At 36.6% G+C, this 18,190-nt stretch overlaps 1 protein-coding gene across 1 annotated transcript in view; it reads right to left on the bottom strand.

Moving 5' to 3' along the window:
* The window catches only part of HMCN1 (hemicentin 1), a gene marked incomplete at its 5' end in the record, with an annotated part of 289,007 nt that overhangs the window by 76,674 nt on the left and 194,143 nt on the right, over nt 1–18,190 (bottom strand). The window contains 15 exons of the mRNA XM_081113289.1: nt 73–351; nt 1,359–1,456; nt 2,073–2,256; nt 2,452–2,576; nt 5,252–5,411; nt 7,289–7,438; nt 8,268–8,399; nt 8,510–8,591; nt 8,865–9,067; nt 9,191–9,304; nt 10,009–10,170; nt 11,808–11,904; nt 13,724–13,911; nt 15,968–16,081; nt 17,573–17,767. Of these exons, the coding sequence (XP_080969415.1) occupies nt 73–351; nt 1,359–1,456; nt 2,073–2,256; nt 2,452–2,576; nt 5,252–5,411; nt 7,289–7,438; nt 8,268–8,399; nt 8,510–8,591; nt 8,865–9,067; nt 9,191–9,304; nt 10,009–10,170; nt 11,808–11,904; nt 13,724–13,911; nt 15,968–16,081; nt 17,573–17,767 (2,283 nt within the window). The remainder of the gene's footprint in view (nt 1–72; nt 352–1,358; nt 1,457–2,072; nt 2,257–2,451; nt 2,577–5,251; nt 5,412–7,288; nt 7,439–8,267; nt 8,400–8,509; nt 8,592–8,864; nt 9,068–9,190; nt 9,305–10,008; nt 10,171–11,807; nt 11,905–13,723; nt 13,912–15,967; nt 16,082–17,572; nt 17,768–18,190) is intronic.

Raw genomic sequence — 18,190 nt, 5'->3', positions numbered from 1 at the left:
ATGGACAACTCAAGCTCTATCATTTTCAGGAGAAAGATGTAGGCAACTCCTCAATATTGAATGTTTACATACCTAGGACCTTCAGGATAAAGTGTTTGCTGACTTCTCCAGCTTCGTTGGAGGCAATGCAGGTGTACCTTCCCGAATCTTCAGTCTCTGCTTGGATGAGTTGAAGGACCATTCCTTGAGTGCTTACTGTCAGATGGGCGTCAAGCCCCAGAGGCTGGCCATCCCTAAGCCATGACATTCGGGGAGTTGGGGTTCCATCTGTGAGGCATGTCATGGAGGTAGAACTGCCCTTGACAATTATGATGTCCTCTGTTCCCATGGCATTGTCGAGATTTGGTGGTACTACACATAAAAGAAAACGGGCACGTTTTATATATCTACTTTGAGATCAGTTTAGATTAAAAAGTTGAAGAGTTCAATTAGTTTTATAGTGTTTCTATGCTCTATAAAAATATAGAATTTAAAACAGCATGTAATGAGTTGATGACATCACCATAAAAACATGTGTTAGGTAGGCTAATTACTAATCTTCCAAAGTATTAGCAATGAAACCTCAGGAATGTTTCCTGTAGAACATACAATGTTCCAATGTGTTTAAATTTTGGCCATTGTTTTAACTGCTTAGGTTTGTCTCTTTAATTTGTTATAATACATATTATAAATTCCAGAAGTATATTTTCAACTACTTTCAATAAATAAAATAATAGTATGTTCTAGAGTAAGTTTTATATAAGCCAACATCAGTCATTTATATTAAATAGTTGCTTGACTATTCTGAGATGTCCTTAGGGATTGAGAAATCTAGACCAGAAAACCTTCATATTTCAGAAATGAAATGTTGCGAGTTCTCTATACATACACACAAAGACATATGTAGGGTGTCCCAAAAATGTATATACCCTGTATATATGAGAGCTCAATTGATGTTTCTTTTTTTCCAGATTGAACCCATTGGAATTAATAATTATTAAAAGTGTATACATTTTGGGGACACCCTGTTTATGCACACATCAATTCACATTTTCGATACTCTAAATGGGCCACTAATAATATTAGAAAACAGTCTGAACTTTCTATTTGTATGAAAGGAATGGTCTTACGTCTGGATTGAAATGCTATTTTTAAAATTTTAGATTTGACTTAATGTAAAATTCCAGGTTAGAAGAGCATTTTGGCAAACAGACAGTATGCTCTAACAAACATGAACCCCGTGGAAGAAAATGTGTTCTTCCCTAGTTGGCAAGATCCTATTTTGCCAAGCTTTTCTGATACGGCAATATCTAAATATAAAAGCATGTTGCTTAATACTAGACCCATGGTAAAACACTAGAGTCATTTCTGCGACATACCAAACACTTGAAGACTATAATGTTTATTATCCACCCCAGCTCTGTTGGAGGCCACACAAGTGTACACAGCAACATCAGACACCTGAGCTCTCACAATCCTGAAAAACAATTTGACCCAACAGTTCATAATTTGATCCCATTCAACATACACAAGTAAAATACCTATGGTTTAAACATAGATATAGAAAGTGATTTATGTGGGAAAAGTTTAGGTATGAAGGTTATAACCATCCATCATAAACCACAGATGCCTCAAATGTAATTTATCCGACAAAGTTGATTAGACACGGACAGTAAGCCACTGAAAATATAATACAGTTTGAGAGGTGAATATTTTTCAAATATATTCTAATAGAGAATGATATTAATGTGAAAAATCACATGATTTAGTGGGCATCTTCCTATCATTTGGCTATAAATTTTAGCTAATAGTTGTTCTCAGAAATATATATGTAATAGATACGTCCCTTTATAAAAGACCTATTTTATACAATTTACTAAAATACAAGCATTGAAATAAGAATAAAAAGCCATTGTAATTAAATATTTGTTATCCTCCCTCTTCTAAAAAGATACTGAAAAGGAAAACAAACAATAGTAAAAACTTAGAAAAACAACAACATTCCTTAAACACGATTTAGATAAGTTAAAGTCTACAGTCACTGAGACTTTATCTGTCCAGCAAACAAGAAGTCACATGCGATAAAAGCTGACCTGATGACCTGCCCTCCTGACAGCAACCGGATGTGGGAGGACAGAGGCACGGGAAGTCCGTTCTTCAGCCAGTTTATCTGGGGCGGAGGCGTCCCTGTGGCTCGGCACTCAATATTGATTGAAGTGTCCACCAAGGCCGTTAGTTTCTCTGCTTCTTCTTTATTACCCCTGATGGCAGGTGGGACTACGTCGCGCAGAAAACGAGAGAGGGAAGGGTGTGTGTGTGTGTGTGTTACTGGTTCAAACCATCTCACAAGGAGCCCGCAATGACATCATATTGTCAAACGAAATGCTTCAGACACCTACTGCTGGGCCTTCGTATTGCACTGAGAGAGCCCTGATGTGGCACAGCCAAAGGAGGGTGGAATTTCATACTTACCGTAAACATTCAGGTTAAAAATTCGGTCTTCCTCTCCAGCAGGATTAGTGGCGACACACGTGTATTTCCCCATGTCGGACGGGAGAGCTCCGAGAATGATTAACGTGCTGCCGGTGGCAGTCACCCTGTGGAAGGGTTTATAGGAGTACTGAGATTATTTGTGTAGAGCGAAAATCTGGAAGACTTACCCCAGATCATGGTGCTCTTTAAAAAGACACAGACCTCAGAGGGAAGGCAGGCAAGGTTAGGTGAGGTGCTGGGTGTGGGTAAGAGATTAACCAAAGAACTTGTATGCATATCAGCATAACCAATGGACCCAGACAATGGGGGTTGGGGTGGTATAGGCCAGGGCTAGGGTGCGGGGGCAGGTTGGGAGACGACAATGGGGGGAAAAGACATATAAAATACTTTCAACAATAAAGATTTAATAAAATTTAATTAAAAAACACACACACCATAAAATACATCTTTCCCTTGGATTTAATGGTTCACATATTTTTCACTAACTACATGGAACCCTGAAAAGTCAGAGCTAGTTAAACAGATGGAGATTTCAGGCAACCAACTAAAATTCTACAGTCAAGGGTCTCATCATCCACTGCCTCCTTATGGGAAAAAAGGAAACGAACAAAATTAGATTAGGAACTTGTCTATCCAAAGACACTGTTTTTCTTTTCTTTTCCCCCCTCATAGTTAGAACATTTTATCCTTGAGGTTTGAATTAAATAAAAATTATTAAAAATTCTGGTATGAAAATTAAAAACTGCTACCATGAGAAATTAAAAAAATATGTATTTAAAAATATCTAGTTATAACCCTGGCTGGTAGCTCAGTGGTTAGTGTTGGCCTGCACACCAAAGGGTCATGGGTTCTATTCCTGATACCTGGGTTGCAGGTTCTATCCCCAGCCCTGGTCGGGGTATGTGCAGGAGGCAACCAATCGATGTGTCTCTCTCACATCGATGCTTTTCTCTCTGTCTCGCTCTCCCTCCCTCGCCACTCCCTTCCACTCTCTGGAAATCAATGGAAAAAATACCCTCAGGTGAAAATGAACAAAAGAACAACAACAATAAAATCTAGTTATAAACAACTGTGTAATACCTAATGAGACGGAGCGGAATAGAATAATTTATTTAAACTGCGACACCAACTCAGTATTATATATGCATATATTTTGCCAACATTTTTCTAGAAGTTGCTAAAGCTTTTCCTTTGAACTGTGTAAATGGTAAATAATAACTACACAGTTAGATTATCAAAGACATTTAAGTTAAGATCATTGCATTATTGACTCTCTTCACAGACCAATTATCAAACAAAACTTCCTGTTTTATAGAGATTACACTGCTATCTATAGTTACTCCTACAATGTTGATTTTATTCATTTCTCCCAGTGTCAAAAGTAAATAGTCCATTTCTAACATGTTATTAAATATGGTTATTGAGAATTAAAATAATACTTTCTGATTCTGTTGTATTTTTTCTTTTTCAAAATGTGAATTTTGAAATTCCACGAGTTTAACCATCTGAATGAACAAAAAAGTAAGCTGCTATGACCATGGAAAATAGTTAGTTGACTTTGGAAAACTTACTTTATTTGATTGATGAATTGTTCTACTCAAACCTATACATATTGTGGAGTAGCAAACAAATAATCAATAAAGTGGATATAGGAATAAATACAGTTAGACTCTTCATATAAAATAAATGAAAGATTGTAAATTCCTTGGTACAAATATTATCTTATGTAAGATCTTTAGGTCCCATCAACTATCTAATACTTAGCTTGGAATAGGGTTGATATCAACTGATTTAATAAAAATAATTATATATTTGTTAACTATTCAGAAATGTCCACACCAGAGATATGAAACTTAAAGTGTATCTCTAAAATACTGGGCAATTTACCTCACCTTGGAAAGGGAACACATATCTAAATTTTAACATTAAATAACTTAAAAAATAACTAGCTTTCTTTAAATTATGCATGTTCAATTCATTAACTAGGAAGTATACTCCAACCTGTTAAATTAAAAATTTTGGTTTAAAATGATAAAGATTTAATATATTTATTTAATACCTTCTTAGGCATATATAATTCTTTAAGCAATTATAATTACTCTGGTATTTGAATATGATAGGGCTTTGTGATAAAGTAATCGAGTAGAAAGTAGAAATCTGTGCTCCCAAAGGTATTTGTTGTTGAGAGAGCAGGAGGCCCTTACCACATGATTATTCCATCTCTATGTGGTTTGTGGCCTGGGTGACAAGTATCAGCTGAAAACAGGATTTGGACAAATCACTACAAGGAATGAAGTGGTTATGATGATACTGTATCTTTTCTCAAAGTGGGCCAAGAAATACAGCATGTTTGGTGGTTTAGTGATCTCAGGACACAAAATCAGATCAAAGATTATTGATGAATCTTTTGTAGGGTAAAATTGTGATGTTAGCAGGAAAGAACTAATTGTTCTGTGGCATGGACTTTGGTGTAAACATTCTAAGATTAGAGGAATAAAAGCAACAATAGTTAATTAACATCTATAGGAATGAATGTCTGAGAAGATTTTATAACTCTGAGTTAATGAATTAACGTCCCCCCCCCGCCCGCTTTTTGAGTGATTCTCCAAAGACAATTTCTATGTCCAACACTCCAAAATTTGATCTATTTTTCTCCTCTCTGAATCTAACAGCCAAATTCCAAGGAGGCTGAATTTGGTATTATTCATGTGAAAGGTGAAACATAAAACATTTTACCAGACCTTGAAATTAATGCTGCAAAGATTCTTTGTAAACATACCGGATTCTTTCTGTTTCACTGCTAGTTATGGGTCTCCCATCTCTAAGCCATTGAATAACTGGGGTAGGAATGCCATTTGCATTGCAGACCAGCTCAACATTTTCCCCTTCCAGGACACTGACTTCACTTGGAATTTCAGCACCAGCAACACTTGGAGGAACTTTGGAGAAATAAAAATGTCTATTAACAAGGCACAATGATATAAATTCTAATGAATACAACAGAATCACAAAACAATATGTCATTTTTCATTTCATAGTCTTCCCAAATTGTGGTTCAAGATAAAACTATTCTTATCCTCATACATTATTTTTAAAGGAGGAACAGCTAAAGCAGTCATTTCAATATTCCTGGTATTTCGGTAAGCTGATATAATTATTTAGTCATAGGGACTGGTGACAAGTCTAACTCATGGACACACTTCCTAGCTAAGTAGACTCTCTCTTGGACTGAATTCTCAATAGACAGTTTACAATTAGTGTAATTCAAGAGAATCCATTTTACAAAAATCTTAGCATCACGGTCTGAGAAATGTACCTATTGGGTTATTTCTTTCTCCATATGCAATTTAAATATTATTTATTCTGAACAATGGTTAGGTTTATTGTTGTTTGTTCTCTTTTTCTAACCATGTTTGGTTTATACTTTAATGATTCAATCGAGAAATAATGTATAATAAAAATATTGACAATGGTATCAAACAGAAACACATTTGAATTCCTCTTCCATATAATCATAGTGGTCTGCTCGGGCAGCTCATGCCAGTTTACAACAGCCAATTCTGCATGTCTTCCCTACTCCATGTTCAGTGAGATCATGTTGGCAGTTTGAAATGAGCCATGGTGGGGATATTTACACCATGGAAACTTGCAAATTATTGGCAACAATTCAGAACCTTTTTATCTGGAGAGTTAATTATAAACATTTACCAGCACACCACTGCACACTTTCCAAATCTAATGTTAGTCATCCAGAAGATAATAATAATTATACCAAATATACAGAATTGAGAGTACTAAAGTCAAATCAATAAGAATGTTAATAAAAAATATCCTTTAATGAGTGTCTAAAATATGACCAGCACTGTACTATGCCCAACTGCATAAATTATTTCTAGTCTTAGGACATAAGGATGAATGTAGAACATCTGGTAAAACGTCTGGTCACACCACATACCCCATGATTAACAGCTATTATTATTAATGCATTAAATATAACAACACAAAAAAATTCTGATTCTGAATCCCTGAGTAGCTATTTTCCCCTTTTGTTGCTGAAATCTCAAAGTATTACTAATCCAAGAAACCACTGATGCCCATAAACTTATTTTACTTTCTGTTTAATTTCATTTTTTTGTAGTTAGCTTTAGCAGAGCACACAACAGATCCATAATAATGTGTAATTTATGGAAATTTTTTCAAAATAACTATATTAACATTGGAAAAAAGGAAGCATTTCGACTTAGTTTCAAGTTAGACTTCCATTTCAATTAACTATTGGGACATAAATACCAATTAGAAGTTTATTGAAAATAAAAAAAGTATACAAGTTCTTGCACTGCTCAATACTACACTGGAACATAGTAGGATTAAGTAAGTATTTGTTGGATAAAGTAATGCTTCTTATTCTCAACCCCAAATAGCATAAGATTCATGATTACTTGAATTTACCCAAACTCCTCCCTGTAGTTACAGCCTTTTCATGAATTAAATATTAGTGATATATTTAAATAAGAACAAACCTATGAGCTTAGCATCAAAATAAATTATGCTAGTTTTAAGTAAATAAGTATAATTCAGTAAGAATTTTGGTAAGCATAGAAAAAATAAAGATTATAAAATTTCTGCTATTCTTTTTTCCACATCTATGCCAATTCCCATGAAAATAGAATCTACAGGTAAATGTAGGGCAGAGCATTGACAATACTTTTTGTTGATCTAAAGACTTTGAATAAATTACAAATGATCTCTCTAGTTGTAGACATATTTTGTACTATAAGAAAGAATATGCTAAAGATATTGAAGATACATCCCATACCTTGAATAGAAAGAATGTAATTTTTCTGTGCTTTTCCTTCCATATTTGATGCAATGCATGTATAGTTTCCACTATCTGAACGCTGAGACCGGGCAATTTGGAGTTTGCTACCTCCAGACAAAATATGAACTTCAAGTGAGTCAGAATTTTCTAGAGGCAGAAACAAAGCAAAGCAAAACAAAACATTAAAGAAGCTTTTATTTTAACCTCTACAATTCAGCATAAAAATGTCTTGTTTCTTGTGATAGATTTCCTAATGGGACAGGGCTTGGGGCTGGGTGAACAAGAAGAAAGGGATTAAGAAGAACAAATTTTCAGTCATAAAAATAATCACAGAGATGTAAAGTAGAGCCTAGGGCATCTAGTCAGTAATACTGGAATAACTACATATGGTGTCAGCTGGGTACTAGACTTTTTGGGGTGGTCACTTTGTAAGGTATATAAATGTCTAATTATTATGTTGTACACCTGAAACAAATATAATAGTATGTCAACTGTGATTAAAAACAATTGTTAAACTGTTCTTCCTTCATACTTTTATTTAAAAAAATATATATTTTATTGATTTTTTACAGAGAGGAAGGGAGAAGGATAGAGAGTTAGAAACATCGATGAGCGTGAAATATTGATCAGCTGCCTCCTGCACACTCCCTACTGGGGATGTGCCCGCAGCCAAGGTACATGCCCTTGACTGGAATCGAACCTGGGACCCTTGAGTCCGCAGGCCGACGCTCTATCCGCTGAGCCAAACCGGTCAGGGCCGTACTTTTATTTTAAATGAGAGCCTTTTTGAAAGAGGCAGAGAAAATTCTCTTTATAAAATAAAATAACTTTGAGTCTATTTTGTAAGTTTATGTGTCCGTACATTATGCTTTCTGAACTAAGCACAGCTATGAGCATGATCTGAAAATGTGCTAGTTTTATAAATCTAGTGCATTCAGAGCAAAAGGAAATCACAGCCAATGCACAGCTGCATTACCTATGGGCTTGAGGTTCTTCATCCACGCTATGGTGGGAGGCGGGATCCCAGTGGCATCGCATGTTAAAGTCACAGGGTTGCTGATTGTCTCAACAACCACTTCTCTTTCGGGTCCTTCGATACTGGGTGGCACTGTAAAAGGACAGAAGGAAACCATGTGTCCCCATTAAGCTAATTCAGGCCACTTTCTTTCATTGGCATATCTGGGGGGAAAAAGAGTTGTATTAGAGGCAGATGCTCACCATATACATTGAGGTGGAAATTTTTATCATCCCGTCCTGCTACATTTATAGCTCTACATACATACTGGCCTGTGTCAGATACCTAAAAGAAAAAGATACTATTGTATGTGCTCCGTTGAGTTACAGATGACCAATCACACTGTTCCAGTGCAGATTAAATCACCAGTCATCTTTATGCTCAAACGCCCCAGGTCTAATTGCTTTCTGCAGTCCTGCGTTTTTATGAAAATAAGGTCAATGGCATGGACGATGTTGTTTTATCATAAACTGTAGTAAAGGGAACATGCAACTCCCAATGCTCTCTTCCAAAACCCACCAAGGAGTCATGACATGCAAACAAGAATAAAAGATGCACCTCAGCTTTCTTGATGTGCAGCATTTGTCCACCTGCTAAAACCTCCACGTGAGTAGATTCTGTTATCATCCGCCCGTTCTTATACCACGTGATGACTGGAGGTGGGACAGCGTTGGACTCACACTCCAATGAAACTGAGGTCCCCTCTCTTACATTGACTACAGAAAGCGAGTCACCGCCATGATCTTTAATGCTGGGAGGTACTGAGGGAAAGAAACAAGAACATAAGGTGTTTTGTGTTTTTTTTTTCATTAAGGTGTGCAGATGGAAAATATTTCATACCAGTTTAAAAGTGAAAGGATTTTATGAGGAGAGTGAAAACAAACCATAAACAGTCAGGGAGACTTTTTTCTTGCTTTCGCCAGCTTGGTTAATAGCTATACACGTGTACTGACCACCATCAGATTCCTTAGCCCGAATAATCTGTAGAGTTCGACCACCTGTGGGCAAATATAATGGAAATTGAAGAGTGGTATCGAGGTTGTTCTAATAACTATTTTATCAATAACATAAATTGACAAAATATTCCACTGTAACATTTATATGGCAGCATTTCATAGTTAAGATGAAAGAATTGAATCTGTTTTATTTGATCCTTCCTTTAGGATTGATTCTACTTCTTTATAAAAAATGAAATTCATAATTTTTCTCTCTCCATTAACTAAACATGAAGAGAACTGTTTGATATAGGTCCCAATGAGAAAACAGTAATTGTACTACAGTCAAATACGTTAACAAGCATTTTCTGGGTTTAAATCTCCCACAATGCAGAAGGATCTGTCTGTCCATCTATCTATTTTTCCGTCATCAAGGGGCTCTAGGATTGATTAAAAACCACCAGTGAATTATCCAATGAAAGCATTATTTACTAGCCTATCACCCCCATGGAATTGCTAAGCAGTTCTGTTTCTAAACTTCATAATTTCTTGAAGTAGACCTTGCTACTGTGCATTGCCACTAAAATCATGAAAGTCTATACAATCTTATCCTAATGGCCCCATTAGGTAAAGAGGCATGTAATGTGAACAAACAAACGGAGCAAGACGAAAGTTTGGAAAGGGACTAAGCGGAAATGCCATTTGTATTTAAAATCAAGGACCATGAGAACACTTAGCCCACCTTATAAGAGTAACGAGTTCCTTACCAGGCACAATGAGGGCATTTGTGTTTGGCTTGATAGGCTGTTCGTTCTTGAGCCAGCTGAGATCAGGAGGTGGAAAACCAGAGACCTCACAGGTCAGAGAGATGAAGTTGTTCACCACAACAGTGAGGTTTTCAGGGTTAGGACCAATGACACTTGGAGGAACTGTAAGAGTAAATGTATTAAAAGTGAAATCTGATGTGACTAGTAATATACACTGCAACTTATTAATATAAGTCCAGCCACTGTACTCTGCCAAAGCACCGTGTTACTGACACTGTTAATCACCCAGCTGTCTTCCCCAGGATTCCCAATGCCTTCACCACACTATGTCCATCAGTCTTGCTTCTCCCAATGACAGAGTGCTAGAATTTTCAGGAAATGAAGTTGGCAATTCCTAAGATGGTTTTGGCAATGTACAAAGAAACACCCGAGAGTGCTTTTTGTTAGTTTGCATATTCTTGTTTTTAATATTACATTCTTATTTAAAGTTTTTATCTTCCTGCATATAGCATTTATAAAGTAGAAATTTAATTTTAGGGGTTATCTGTCTATCAATACATTTACAGGTTATTTCATCAATGAAATCAAAGACTTCCAAGATGAGCAGGAAACTTAAGAAATAAACAATACCATGGTTTGTTCAAAACAAACAAACAAACAAACAAACAACAAACAAACAAGGAATTCCACAAGCAAAAGCAGTGCAGAGAAAAAATGAAGTAAAAAAGATAAGATTAATAATGCATTGAGTTCTTGCATAACTTTTTGTGCTAGATATAGCTTTTATCCTGGGAATTCATAACACATCTGTTTCTGTTTGGTCAGATTTATTCATTAAAAGAACCTCAAAGATATTAATGAAGAACTGTAAGTGACTCCCTGCACTAAAACCCGGGGATACAAAGGTGGAAGTGTTTCAAATATGAAACACCAAACACTGCTAGACATCGATATCCCCTGCATGTCATATCAGAAAAGAACATCTATGTTGCTAAATCAAGGTCCTTTCAGGGGAGAAATTTTTCATGAAATTTCAAATTTCAGCTCTCTCCAATACAAGCCACAATTTTATATCTATGTAGCAAACATATAAAGGAAATCTTTTACAACGATTGTTCACCATTTCCAAGTCAATATTCTGAAAGCAGCTGTGTGTCACACAAAAAAACTACTCTTTTGTAGAAGACAAGCAATGGCTTTTTTTTTTTTTTTTTTTTTTTTTGCCAAAAAGAAAAAGTATTTATGGAGTGACCAGCATATACTGAAAACTTAAAAGTGTGATGAATGAATTCGGTGTGTTGGTGGCTTTTGGAATGATTTCACTCCTAAGTGACTTCTTCTTTTCCAGGGAGTATAGGAGGTACTAGAGGATGTAGCTCAACATAAATTCCACCCTTAATGATAGAAACTGGTACCAATCAGGACTAGTGAATGAATTTTTATGAGGGAAAGATCTATATTTAGTCCAAACTTCATAAAAACATGTAATCTTAGGGATTTCAGATTTTGACTTTTTTTCTTTCTTTTTCTTTTTTTTTAAACTTTCAAATATGTAGAAGTTACTACCTTTTCTCTTGAAGGACTAGAATAATGTAAAAACAGGCTCCCAGAAGCTCTGTACTTTGTACCTTATAAATCCTACTAGCTGCGGTGGGGAGAGAGGGAGGCGATTGTATGAATGCAAGCCCCACACACTGTTTCAAGTTAAAAATACACGAAAAGCCTCCATAATGTAAAACACAGTTTTCCTGCTTTTTCAAGCACACCCCTAGCAGATGCTTTTGGAACTGAGCTCTTACCGTGAACATTGAGGTTAAAATATTTTTTGGCACTTCCAGCCGTGTTCTCAGCAATACACACATACCTGCCAATATCTGTTATTTGAGTATTTAGAATCTGAGGGAAAAATAAAGAAATTCCAACTGAATTTTTTTTATAAAGCCACTTGTCATCATGTTGAGAATGAATAATATGTATCCTCTCCAGATGGACATAAAAAGAACATTTATATATAATAGCATTGGTGCTGGCTTTTATTAATCAGGTCAATCAAATAAGTATTTATTTATAAAGATTTCCAATCAGGAAAGGCAATTTTATACATCCTTGTGGTCTACTGACTACAAAAGTGCCCCAAATTATTCTCCCACTTTCCCATCTACCTTCCACAATGTGACTTTGAAACTCCCCCCATCATCAGGTAAAGATGTGGAATTTGGCCCTAGCTGGTTTGGCTCAGTGAATAAAGCATCAGCCCATGGACAAGATCCCAGGTTTGATTCCAGTCAAGGGCACATACCTTGATTGCAGGCTCCATCCCTGGCCCAGATCTGGGCGCATGTGTGGGAGGCAACCAATCGATGTGTCTCTCTCACATTGATGTTTCTCTCTCTCTCTCTCTCCCCCTCCTTTCCACTCTCTCTAAAAATCAATGGAAAAATATCCTCAAATGAGGATTAACAAAAGAAAACAAAAAAAGATGTGGAATTTGTGTGGTTTTGTGCCTGGCCTTGACCCACAGAATGTGATGGAAATGACAGTATGCCATTTCAAACCTAGGCCTAAAAAAGGCATTGTTACTCTTTCCCCCTCATTTGGAACCCGGTCACTACATGAGGAAGCCAGGACTAACCTGCTCGAGGGTATGGAACCACATGGTGAAGAATCAGCCCCATTATTGCAACTGAGGCCCCAGATATGTGCAAGAGCCCAGCAAGATCAGCAGAACCACTTAGCCTATCCACAATAGGCAGACACTTGGGTAAGCCCAGCTGAGACCAGAAGACTCCCCCAGCCAACAGGAAGAATTGTGAGCTGAACAAATGCTTATTGTTTTGAGTGCTTATTTCGGAGTGGTTTGTTTTGCATAGCAATAGCTAGCTATATACCAGTTATAATTTATTTTATTTAGCAGAAAGTGCTATCCATCTATATATTTTTTTGGCCCTAGACACAGAAACATTTAAGTATTTTTGTAGAGGTCGTATGATCATCAAATAGAAATAGTCAGGATGTTTACAAGATACTTTGAGAATTCAAAATTATTTATAGGCAGTGAACTGATTCTTTTTAAAAAAAATAAAGAACCCTAGGAGATATGTCCTGTGTTAGATACACTGATAGTTATGCTTAGATTCTTGAGCCTATAGAATATCATTTACATGTTCAAGAAATAATTTAATTAAGTTGTAAACTAACGAATCAGTGTTATTTCTACAAGTACCTAACTATCTTTTAGGACACTTGGAAAGAAAAATATAGACATGTCCATTATGAACAATTCAGGATATTTATGTGGTTCCCATTATTATTATATTATAAATTCTTTGCCAGTAGCAAGTAAATTTTAATTGACAGGGAATCTTATACCAGCTAGAATTTTATCACCAGAAATATGTAGTGAAAAGGATTGTAATAATTTGCTTAATGGGTTTGTTTTTTTTTTAATCACAAAGACCACGTTGTCTTAAACTTGTGTGTGTGTATGTGTTGAATGTAGACAATTTTTACAGGAATTCACATAAAACTGGTAATAATGGTCACCTCTCCTAGTGTGAATAAAATGAAGAAAATAATTTTATTTCATATCCTTTTTATGTTTGGTTATTTTTACAAATCTATTTCTAAATAAAAAAGTTACTTTAAAAAGTCATAAAGACAATTATAAAACACAAAGCCTACCGGGTATTTTAAAGTCAGATGTTTTTACTTTTACCTGCAGAATTCTTCCACTGGACAGAAATTTATGATGCTCATCTTCCAGCAAGGGCTGCCCATCTTTCTGCCAGGAATTCCTCGGGACAGGGCTGCCGCCCGACAAGCACGCCATCCGCACGCTCTTGCTCACCAGCACGGTGACCTCCTCAGGGAGATCACCGTTTGCTTCCTTGATAACCGGCGGCACTAATAAGTGATGGCAGCAAAAAGATAATAACAGGAAACGAGGCCTTTTCTAAATGATTCTAGTTTTCTGACAATTTAAAAAAATTGTGGGGTAACTGAGCCAAACCTGAAGAAGAAGCTATGATCCTTAATAAATTAGCAGAGATTTAGATTGTGTGAATTTGGGTTGATTTTCTTCCCTCTCTTTACTGACCCTGAACTAACCCTTCCTATAATTTCATTCTAAGTCAATCGCAAATTATTCTCCAAAATATCTTGTCTTGCTTTCTCTCTCAGCCCATTCCATTCATCTGCATGAATCTATAGTCAAGTCTATTTGGTTATCTAGACAAACCAGATCAATTACAGAAATGTACAGATTTGGTCTCATTTGCAAGGGAATTGTCTGGGCTACTCAGTGTGTCTCCTCAGTATCAGTGATACCAGCATCATCTGGGAGCTTAGATAGGAATGCTAATTTTGGGGGCCACCTTAGCTCTCCTCCATCAGCATTCCTAAAAGGGACCAAGAAGTTTATGGTTTAACAAACTTGTCCTAGCCCGGCTGGCGTGGCTCAGTGGTTGAGCATCAACCACAGAACCAGGAGGTCACAGTTCGATTCCCAATCCGGGCACATGCCCAAGTTGCGGGCTCGATCCTCAGTGTGGGGCATGCAGGAGGCAGCCGATCAATGATTCTCTCTTATTGATGTTTCTTTCTCTCTCTCCCTCTCCCTTCCTCTCTGAAATCAATGAATATACATTAAAAACAAAAACAACAACAAAACCTCTCCTAGTGATCCTTAAGCACATTAAAGTCTGAGAAGTCATGCTCTACATTTTCTGACATATATTCATTCTCATTTAATATAGTCCTGTGAATCCAGGTTCGTGTTTACATTAGACGAGTCAGTTATGAAAAATCACCTATTGCCCATGTGATTTTTATAAATGGAAATGTTAAATAAACTAGGAACACATGTGTTGGTTACTTGTGAATGCAGAAATGTAGTTACAGGGTAATTAATCTTTTTATCTTGTTTAGAAATAGTTATTTTATGTTTCAGTCTCTTATCTTTAGCAATCAGTACAGATGGCACGTTTAATGCAGATGCAGTCTTCTGGTATTCGCATCTCTCAAAAAACAAACTGAGAAGTGTCTATTCAGGTCCTTTGCCCATTTTTAATTGGGTTGTTTGTTTGGTGTTGAATTTTATAAGTTCTTTATACATTTTGGACATTAACCCCTATGAGGTGTATCACCCCTATGAGGTGTATTAACCCCTATGAGTATGTCCTCCCACACAGCGGGCTGTCTTTTCATTTTGTTGGTCGTTTCCGTTGCTGTGCAAAAGCTTTTTAGTTTGATGTAGTCTCACCTCTTTATTTTTTCTCTTATCTCCCTTGCCTGAGGTGATATATAAAAAATGGGCAAAGGACCTGACTAGACATTTCTCCATAGAGGACATACGGATGGCCGATAAACATGAGAAGGTGCTCAGTGTCACTAATCACCAGAGAAATCTGAAGTGGGTCTTATCCATAGGCCTCCTGGCTTCTGTCACTGGTTCAGGGATAGACATGTGATTCATACTTGGCCAGTTAAAGCCATGGACATCTGATTCCGGGACTTCAGTTGTAAATAAAAGCTTTCATTTGTCTCTGAAACTAGGAAGATGTAAGACTAGAGCTTCAAGGGGCCAACTTTCCAAGCAAAAGGACCCTCCACCTGAGAATGACACTAATAGAGAAAAACAAAGCCAAGAGACAGGTTAAGTCTGGTAAACTCTTTTGAGCCAAGGAAGTCAGACTGCGACCAGCCCTACCTGAGCACTTTTCAGGTTTATAAGTCATTGAATTCTCTCTCTCCCTCTCTCTCTTTTTTTGGTTGATACTTCAGGAGTCTTAAACAATATGCTATCAATTTGTATAAGACAATGAACTCAATGGGAGAACTATCAGTTTCTGATTATCTTTATAGTCTTTAAGATACTTAGCTCAACATCTTGCAAACATTAGCTCCTCAAAAATAAGTTTGAGCGAAAGAATGGGTAATAAACAAACGGAAACAAACTCACAGAGTACCCGGACGTCATACTGAAGGGAATCTTCTCCAGCCTCATTCACAGCCACACACATGTATCTCCCGGCATCTTCTACCTTAGCCCGGGGAATCTGCAGCACTCTCCCACCTGGAAATATATCCTAATGTGCTTACTGCTTGTCAGTCTTAGAGCGAATGCTGCTCATAAGCAGGTACGATTTTTCAGGTCTAATAACTTCCTTGCATTTTCTTTCCAGGTTCCATTTTAATCCCCACATATCACTTTCATCACAAACACTGAATTATTGAAAAGTGAGCCTGTATATGAGTGAGACCTCCTGAGAAATGAATAGCTTGTGTGGATTTTCCTTAAGGCAGGAATGTTGCTCTGTGTCCCTCATCATGTTCCATGTGAAATGTTACTCTCTAGTAACTTCCTGCTTTATAGTTGGAACACACATAAAGAAGTTTACACGCTTGCGTGCAAGTAGAAGCTTCAGAAAAATAATAGCCAATGGTGCAAAAGGCATACAGTACACCATTATGCATACAATCTTGAAAGAATAACCGTGTATTAATTTTTCTTGTTAATATGATTTCCAACATAGAGAAAAGTTATAATAATTGTATATAAATTGTTACAATTCTGTATATTTTATTCCATTGGTTTTATCTTTGTATATATATATATATATATATATATATATATATATATATATATACATACATGGTTGGTCATATGTGTTATATATATTATGTATCTATGTAATCTTTCTTTGAACCATTTGAGAGTAACTAGGACACATGATGTGCTTTTATCCCTAAATACCCATAGATTTATATTTCATAAAAAAGGATAATCCTTTATATAACTATAATATAATGACCAAAATCAGAAAATGTGAAATCAATACAAAACTACTGTTGAATTCATAGTGCACAGTCAAATGTCATTATTATTATAATATTGTCTTTTATAGCTATTTGTTCTCAAGCCCAGATCCAATTTAGGATCACTTAATTATATTTAGTTGCCATTTCTATTTAGTCTCTATTTTTTTTCCAAGACATTCTCTTATTTAATGAAGATAAAATTTACATACAGTGGAATGCACCGATCTTAAGTATACAATTTGATAAAGTTTGAGGAGCCTATTTTAATGTTTGTTCAAAGTGAATAGAGGCCTTGAAAATATTACTATCTCACAACAATTTAAATATCTCCTTTTCCATCAATAACTAAAATACTTGAAACTAATAATCTTTATTACTGTTTTATGATAAATGCATTTAATAAACTGAGTACAACTATTCGTAAATATATTTTAGAATTTATCATTAATGTATAGAAACCTAAGTGACTATTTCATGACACTATTAGAAAAATAAAGGCACAGGGAAGGCAAAGGACTTCCTTAGGTTGATAGAACGATCCTGCAGCAGATCTGAAGATTAACTAAGGGGTTCTATCCGATGCCAAATTCTCAACCTGAAGCGACAGGGACAGCTGTGACATCTGGCAGCCGGTGTCAGATAAATTACATGGCCAGGACGTCAATCAATTCAACTGGTCTTAATAAATGAGAGAAGCACATCTGGCACAGATTCGGACTTTCACCCTGTTCAGAGCAGTCCTTACCTGGTAGAATCAATACTCTATCACTGGAGGCCAGGGGACGGCCGTCTTTGTACCACGTCAGCGTGGGAGGAGGAGCAGCGTTTGTCTCACAGTAGAGAGAAATGGGGTTGTTGATGATCACATCCTTGGCTTCTCCACTCCTGCCGGTATCCAGCATGTTTCCCATTTCCCAGAGTTTCTGAAAACTTGGAGGAACTACGGAGGAAAGACATGGGAGTTTGGACACATATGCATGCCAGTTTCAATCCATTCAACGAAGACCTTGGCTGTGTTCTCACGAGAGTGATATATAAATGTAATAAATTAGACAGTGTGGCAATATTTTCAGGTATTTCTACACCTACCAGCTCTAGCTATGAGCCAGAAAAGTAGGAGACAGAAGCTGGAGCTGGTTCCCCTGGGAAGAACAAGTACAGGCTCCGAATGCTACGCTCACCCCCTGCTCTCCTTCCCTGTCAATGCTGCCTGCGCTCAGCAAGGAGCTACTAGAACAAGCCTGGCGAAGGAATGCCATCATAGCAGGAGAAACATATTTTGAAGAGCCATTAAAAAATAGTGGCTCAGTCGAGAGCATTTTCCAGTAATTTATCTTACTAAAAAAGCTAAAGGAGTTATGAT

This window comes from Myotis nattereri, assembly GCF_964212035.1.
Source record: "Myotis nattereri genome assembly, chromosome: 18".
Lineage (NCBI taxonomy): Eukaryota > Metazoa > Chordata > Mammalia > Chiroptera > Vespertilionidae > Myotis > Myotis nattereri.
The sequence above is the reverse complement of the archived record's forward strand: the minus strand, read 5'-3'. Positions and strand labels throughout refer to the sequence as shown.